The sequence below is a fragment of the Lytechinus pictus genome, chromosome 9, assembly GCF_037042905.1.
Source record: "Lytechinus pictus isolate F3 Inbred chromosome 9, Lp3.0, whole genome shotgun sequence".
NCBI lineage: Eukaryota > Metazoa > Echinodermata > Echinoidea > Temnopleuroida > Toxopneustidae > Lytechinus > Lytechinus pictus.
In genome coordinates, this window is record NC_087253.1 from 15,873,244 (window position 1) to 15,881,494 (window position 8,251).

Here is an 8,251-nt window from a genome sequence, read left to right on the forward strand (position 1 = left end):
ACAAACACTTCATCATGTTGAAAAGGGTGGACTTTGGACGCCTTCCGCTTTGTGATGTGAAAATGTCAATATATATTCTTCATTGTTTAGACAGAAGAAAAATCAAATTTGATATTCGAATGAAAACTGCACACCCTGAGAACATATTTGATCCAGTAATTTGCATGAACATTATTCATTATAAGCAGCAAAACGTATGCACATGAAGGGGGAGATGATGGTTTATAATTTGAATTAGAGAAAATCCAACAAGCATAACACTGAAAATAATTCGAAAATTGGATGTAAAGTAAGAAAGTTATGACATTTTAAAATCTCACTTTTTTCCATATGAAAGGACAAAACCGTGGTATGCAAATGGAAGATTTGATGGTGTAAATCACATGTAGATACACTTACTATTTTTGGGGTATTTGGCGTAAGGGCTGATTCCTTTTCCCTTTTCCTTATACTTCACCCCCTCTCTACCTTCTTTATCTATTTTCCGGCCTTCTCCCGTTTTCCTATTTCTTCTCTTCTTCCAAACCTTTTCTACACCATTTCTTTTCCATCAGCCCTTGCTTCCTCATTCTTCCCACCGTGATTTCTTTTTATTCCAACCATTCTTGTTTCATTTATGTATGCCAGACTGTAATATATCATAATTTGCGGAACAAAATCACATTTGTTATATATACAAAATATAAACTCAAGATCTAGGCTTACTTATGTGAATTTACTTTTTATTTGTTTATATATTTATAATTGCATAATTTATATATTTTTGTAATACCATATGTTAGTACAATGACCTCATTTTAAAATCAGAACAACCTAAGTTAAACCACAGGATAGCACATCCCCTACTTCCCCCTTCTCACCACTCTAAGTATAAATTTTGTTTTGAATCGAATTGACGCGTTTGATATGTAAATAATTATCATCTCTTGCTTTATGTTTGTTTATGTATACCTATACTGTATTCAATTTATGTTGCCCTGTATTTCGTTCATTTAGAACTGATAACCTGGGCATATTATTGTATTTGATTCCCTTTTTTACGAATAAAAGGTGATTAATAAAAAAAAATTCTAAAATACACTTTGAATATATTCAATTTATTATTATTTTTGTAAATTTGATCATTACGAAGATCATCATGGGATCACAATGGCAATTCCACATTTTTAGGTAAGAATAAAACTTTGCATGACATTGCAATGAATACATAAACATTTTCATATAAGAAATAAAATAGTCAGTGGGTGACATCATAGGTTCCCAAATTCCGTCATTTGAATTCTGACCAGGATGTCAATAAAAAGAGTTTTTATGAATTCAAGAGAAACTTTGAACTTTCTTATTTTACATATAATTTTGAAAAACTTTCTTTCAAACTTTATCCATTCTCTCGTTCCCCACTTTCATACAAATTGATAAAAAGCCAGGGCACAGGTAAACATACTTTTTTTTACTAAATTATCAAATCAATTTAATTTGTCATAAGATGAGCCGTTTCAAGCAAAATACATTACACAATGATTATTCACATTGATTCTAGATATTAGCATGGCCACTATCTGTCATCTGTAACAGATGCGCTTTGTGTCTCAAGTTCTCAACAAACAATCACATAGAATTACATGTAGACCTATGGTAGATTGTTTAACAACTACACAAAGTCTAGCTTTAGGCAGAGAGGGGGGGGGGGGGGGGTCTAGAGACATCAATTTTCTGTATTCTATAATGCATATTCTGTATTATTTGGTGCTCTAAAAGTCACATTCTATGTGGTTCGGCAACATGTACAAATAGTAATACACATAAGAACTTTTTAATTACGGGTAGTGAAATTCTTTGAAAAATATAAATTTCCATGCAGACAGCTGGTGAAACCGATGCTGAATACTTCAAACAGGTTTAATGAGCACATTTTACACTCATTCACAGTATTATTTATTGGATTTTGCTTTGATTGCATTATCTGTGAAAATCTGTAGATTTTTTGATCTTCCTGAAACCAGTGATTTTTCCCTCCATTTTTTTCTGTATCACAGAAAACTGGAAACTGTACCGAAATTGTTTACCAAAATTTCTTAAAATAATAATTTCCCCAAATTTTTTATATGCGAGTCAAATTATATTGCAAAATTATGTTGGATTACGGTATTTCAAACTCTAGTCATTTTGCTGTGAATCTTTTGATGAATTGCATGATACAATATACACAATGTCACACTTTTCATGATAACATTCAAGAAAACGAAACTGCATCAGAGGAAACTATCCCACGCATGTAAATCCTTGCCTTCTATAAATTCAAACTCACATTGGTTGAAGGAGAAGGTAAAAATAAAACGATAAATCGACATGAACATGTATCCAACTCACCCCTGCCCCCCACCCCTTCACATTTTTCCCAAGCTGAAGTAAACACTGCCTGCACAATATTTCAGAATAAACCAATGATAACTTGAGCTACATGTATTTCATAAATTGATGATATCTAGATGTTTGCTAATGAAACTGTACTCCTTAATTTCAAACACAAGCACCTGTCACTGACAAAGATTGTAAATTCAACATGTAGATGTACACCACTTGTGAATAATAATAATAATATACAGTTCTTGTATAGCGCATATCACATTATGAATAATGTCTATGCGCGCGCTTCTGAAGGACTTGGATATTATTACCCCGGCTGTAGCTTGGCAGCCGTAATTACTAAGATTACAGCGCACACGCATTTCAAGGAATAAATTCCTGCCAGGTACCCATTCACCTCACCTGGGTTGAGTGCAGCACAATGTGGATGAATTTCTTGCTGAAAGAAATTACGCCATGGCTGGGATTCGAACCCACGACCCTCTGTTTCAAAGTCAGAAGACTAATCCACTGGGCCACAACGCTCCACATATCATATTCAACAAGACAAAACAACCATGCACACCATAAAACGGACATTATTTTACCTACTGCCACACACAATATTGGTTGAATCGATTTGCATAACCTGAAATTCTTTAAAATCAACTACTGTCACTAACTGATAACTTTCTTCCTTGAAAAAAAGATGATTCTGATTTGTAAATGTGTTGTGATTGTGAATATCACAAGTGCAGATTAGAAATGCTAACTTCAAGATCTTAAAAAGTCTAAAAAATTCTTAGGGTTACAATGATACTGTCAGTTTTGGACCTAATACGAAAAGATGCACAGCGCCCTCATAAAAGATCCCAGCTAAAAGACACAGCACATACTTTTGACAAAGTGGCCTTATCAGACAAGCTTTGATAGGATAGGAGACGAGGAGCATCTCTTCAAATTGACTTTACAGTGGCCAGGACATGTTGTCATCATGTCTTTTAACCTGAGAAAGTTGACTTGACAAGATCCAGTCCTTGTTTCAACTTGAACAATCATCTTGTACTTTTGTTTTCTCATCCTGAAATTGCCTATCATCTCTGTGCAAATTTATTACGTTTCTATAAGATCATTTTACAAATTCATGTTACTCTCTGGTACAAGACAAATAGATAGATAATTACATTACACTTTATCTTTAAAGTAGGAAACCCCGAAGTGTGTTTCACATTTTAATATTTGAGAGAGAAAATCAGCCCAAAAGGGTCTTACAGGGTCTTGTAATCAATTGCAAATATCAGTTGCAAATTTAAAAGTGATAAATCAGTTTCAACTAAAGCAAATCAATTCATGTTTGTTGATGCAAGAAGCTGACAAGCAATCAATTGCAAATTTGAAAATAATCAAAGACTTGTCATTGATTTTAGGAGCTAACATTGAATTGCAATTGATAGCAAGTTTCTTGCAATATCTACATGTAGACTAATATCAAATTAGAGCCGAAACAGGTACCACCATAGTTGAGGTTGTCTTGAAAATAAATTAATAGAGACCTTGCAAAATATAGAAGGGTGTTAATAGGCAATTGATATTATGTTCAATACTCATGAATTACATTTATAGGTATATAATATACATGTATTATGACATGTAGAAATCAGCTGACTTTGGAACCTTCAATTCTTGTCCTACAACATTCACAACAGTCTTCCCTCTCGCACTCCTTGTCTCAATATTTGCAAACGCATCAGGTAGTTCTGTAAAAGGAAAGACCTTTTCCACGCATGGCCGTATCAAATCATGTTCCACCAATTTTGCAACCTCGTTCAGAGCGTAGGTGCTTGGATGAGCGAAGGACCATCGGTACTTCCCACCGTATTTGTTGGCTTGCATGTTTTTGTTGAAGAGAACCCAGCTCGAAGAGAGACTACCTCGTACTAAACCATGCTTGTCAGTTTCCAACATGAGGGGTGAGACAAGCGTGACATACTGCGATCCCTTATTCAGGGCCTTCATGGCATATTGTTCTGTGTCTCCTCCGACGGTGTCAAGGATGAAGTCAAAAGGGCCGATACGTTTCAGTTCCGACTCCACATCCGGTCTTTTGTAGTCAACAATATGGTGGGGTTTGAGTTTGGAGACAAATTCTGTGGCTGATGCACTGCAAGTTGTGGTGACATGAGCGCCCCAAGCTTTCATGAGCTGTATGGCGAATGATCCTATACCGCCAGATCCTCCAAGAATCAACACTCGCTTGTCTGTGGCATTCTCGGGTCTGATCTTCGCCACTGCATAGACTGCACTCCACGTGGTGATAGCTGCGTAGTTTATAGAAGCAGCTTCAACATGGGTTAGATTCTCTGGCTTTCTTGAGAGGTCGTTCTTCGTCACCAGGATGTACTGTGCATGGGAACCTTGGCTCGCTGCGTGGACATTGGCCCAGACCGCTTGGCCGATATCAATCCCCTTTACGAGTCGACCCATGTCCACGACCACTCCAGAGCAGTCGCGACCGAGAGTCAACGGAAGCTCATCACCAGCTTTACTAACACCTCGCGCCCGGTTGAACAACCTAGCACCATAGCCACCTCGCATTCGAATATCTAAAGGGTTGATGCTTGACGCATGGACTTTAATCAACACCTGATCAGGCTTGGTGATTATGGGGACAGGTTTCTCAACAAGTTTAAACCGATCTATTCCACCGTAGTCATCGATCTGCCATGCTAGCATCTTGATTCCTGTATCAGGCAAGGTTGACAAGGGAAGAGCAGGGTTTCTGCAGACCTTGCAGGGTGGAGCAACAGTACCTTGAAGAAACCCCCTCCTTATCGTCTCTGTCAAGGTGAGTCTTCTGAGGGCATTCATGCTTCCGACCTTGATACAGTCAGAAGTCAGACTGAAGAATGTCCTAAGCTTAAACCAGGCCTTTTCAAAAATATGTCAGCTGGATTCCTTTAAAAGATAAAGAAAAAAAACTCATAGTCACATACACTCACATAGCAAACATATTTTTACAGCTTCTTATTATCAGATTTTTGCAGTTGACAAGTTTAAAGGACTAGTCCACCCCAACGAAAAGTTGATTTGAATAAAAAGAGAAAAATCCAACGAGCATATTACTGAAAATTTCATCAAAATCAGATGTAAAATAAGAAAATTATGACATTTTAAAGTTTCGCTTAATTTCACAAAACAGTTCTAAGCACATCCTGGTCGGTATGCAAATGAGGGGACTGATGACATCACTGATCACTCACTATTTCTTTTGTATTTTATTGTATAAAATATGAAATATTCTAATTTTCTCCTCATTGTCAAGTAAAACAATGATTAATTCCTCCCTGAACATGTGGAATTAGTATTGTTTAAAACTATATGGTTCAGTCAAGTTGGTCCTTATTGTCAAATCTGTAAAAAATGAAAAATTGCATAATTCAAACAATAAAAAACAAAAGAAATAGTGAGTGATGGACATCATCGACTGGCTCATTTGCATGTCACTGAGTGGTGCACATCACTGTTTTGTGAAAAATAATTGAAACTTTAAAATTCCATAACTTTCTTATTTTACATCCGATTTTGATGAAAACTGCAGCGTTATGCTAGTTTGATTTTTTTCTATTTATTCAAATCAACATTTTTCTGGGGTGGACTTGACCTTTAAAGATGGACACAAGGATGACCCATTGGTGGATATTGGGATGATTAAAACCTAGGTTTAAATACTAGAATATTATACCATTACATTATTACCATACTTCAATGAAATACTGGGTTTTATATCTCTTTCTACCATACTCATAGCAAAAATAAAGTACGAAATTATTAAGTCATTGTATTTTCATATTTTCCCTTTCTACTTAATTTTTATGGCAGAAATATTTTTTCATAACTTTTTGCAGCAGGATTATATTTTCTTTTATACTTGGTTAAGCTGGTGAATGAGTTGACCAACCATGTAGGGTACATTTATTTGGTTATGAGAGACTGAGAGTATCACCTATTGCCATCTTGTAATTGGATTTGGAATCACCAGTCATGTTGCAGGAACATTCTGAACAAAGAGTTGGAGGGTTGAGTCATTATTTACACAATGGTTCACACATCCTACGCTTTATCTAAGCCAGAGCGTTTAGGCGCCACTAGGAGTCACATATATCATTCACCAATGGATCATAAAGTCCACAACTCTACTTTGTAACAATACACTTAACCTGGACCCACACCTCCTTCTGACTTCTGAACGAGTTGAAAAAACGAATTCTAGATATTGGATATCCCATATATATCAGAATAATTCAATGATAATGATAACAGTATCAATAGTGATCAATGATAGTGCGCTTTGCACTACGCACTGTACAGTCTGTACATGAACATGAGCTACATGTATGCATCATTTAAAGACTGCATGATGCTGTGTATTCAATGTTATACCAGGAAGTCATTGCCTCATGAAAATGTGTATGACTTCGAAAAACGGTGTACACGTCAAAGACCGATTCTGCCTCTTGTGGCAATACAGTCTAGACACATTCTCAAATCAGGCTAATTATCATCTTATTAATTAATGTGTTCAATACTGCTGTATCAGTGCTGTTCCTATCAAAACTGAATTCCTACAATTTCGCTTTAGATGTATATTTTGTTAATCGATGTATGATGCTAAGACTATAGCCAAATTTGATATTTCCTCTTCTGCTCCTTCTCCCGCCCCTCTCTATTTCCCTGTGTTTCAACTTCCATCTCTTCTTTCTTTCTCTTTCTTTTGGCCCTAATCTTAATTGTCTATTTTTTTTTCCTGATTCACCAAGTTACCCCTTATTCAGCTCAGCTCAGGAATGTATTGTAGGTACCGGTACTTGGTAGCTAGATCTTTGAGGTCAAGTCCCAATATTTATTTATGATGATGTAAAAAACAGGCCTAAAAAGATACAAAATTACAAGTAAAGTGGTTCAGCCCCCCCCCCCCATCTTCAATAAACCAGGCTTACAGAAAACAAAAATGCCAAACTCCCAACATAAAATCTTATTATATTATTTTATTAATTCAAGACTCTTCGTCAGCTCAGCTTTACATGGACACAGACTATGATGTAAACCCCCCCCCCCCCCCATAGTCCAGATCCATTCCAAATCCAAGCTTGCAATTTTTTTTATCGCCAAACTCCCAACATATTGTATTGTTTAATTTAATTTTAAACAAAATTGACCATATTTCATTATTTTGATTCAAAACCCCTCTAGTTTTACAAGAACATCCCCCATACACAAACTGTTCCTCGCCCCCTGATTTTTTAATTCTGATTGGCTACTTTTGTACGAGATAAAAAAATGTACTTTCTCGGAACGAGCAAGTGCCCACACGGCACTCTCGTGTTGCTGGGCCAGCGGACACGGGCATTTTCATATCGAACAATTGCTAAAATAAATTCACCAGGCAAGTCCGAGCCAATTTCTCGGCCAGCTTTTATCAATTTATAACATGCTACCTTTTGTCTATCATAAATAGAATGATTGAAACTGTAACCCCGATTATAACTCACCAGTTTTCGATCTTACGGCACAATAACAGGTTGATATGGGGGTTAAAATCAGTTACTGCGTCTGCGACGGGGTACTCTATGATTTGCACGTTGGTAGCATGCGCATAAGGTCAGCTGGTAGTCACATGATCAATAAAAGGTTGAAGTAAGAGCTCAAAATCAGCCTAAAAACATTTGACCAATCATCACAGAGATAATCTGTATGCCAATTACGGTAAATCATCGACTCGAGACGGGTAATTGGGGGCAATTGCTGATTGGTCTATCCAACAGCATCGTCTACTGCGTTTGGTATCATCCTAGATGTTTTAAAAAGATTTTTTTACCATTTAATCTAATAATAATAATAATAATAA

The 8,251-nt window shown here is 36.4% G+C and overlaps 1 protein-coding gene across 2 annotated transcripts; it reads right to left on the minus strand.

Moving 5' to 3' along the window:
• Positions 1 to 706: 706 nt before the first annotated feature.
• LOC129268743 (reticulon-4-interacting protein 1, mitochondrial-like) lies at positions 707 to 8,007 on the minus strand. 2 transcript variants are annotated; one of them, XM_064104785.1, is made up of 3 exons: positions 7,896 to 7,995; positions 6,275 to 6,403; positions 1,452 to 5,301 (listed from the first exon to the last, which is right to left on the minus strand). In XM_064104785.1, exon 3 carries the CDS (start codon positions 5,212 to 5,214, stop codon positions 3,988 to 3,990), a length of 1,227 nt encoding a protein of 408 aa, XP_063960855.1. In that variant the 5' UTR covers positions 5,215 to 5,301; positions 6,275 to 6,403; positions 7,896 to 7,995; the 3' UTR covers positions 1,452 to 3,987. The 2 variants fall into 2 exon arrangements, with proteins under 2 accessions (XP_063960854.1, XP_063960855.1); XM_064104784.1 differs by lacking the exon at positions 6,275 to 6,403 and having other exon boundaries at positions 707 to 5,301; positions 7,896 to 8,007.
• Between the last annotated feature and the right edge of the window lie 244 nt (positions 8,008 to 8,251).

What these genes read in the sequence shown, in the direction of transcription:
- LOC129268743 (XM_064104784.1), bottom strand. Translation starts at nt 5,214, where the DNA reads ATGAATGCCCTCAGAAGACTCACCTTGACAGAGACGATAAGGAGGGGG.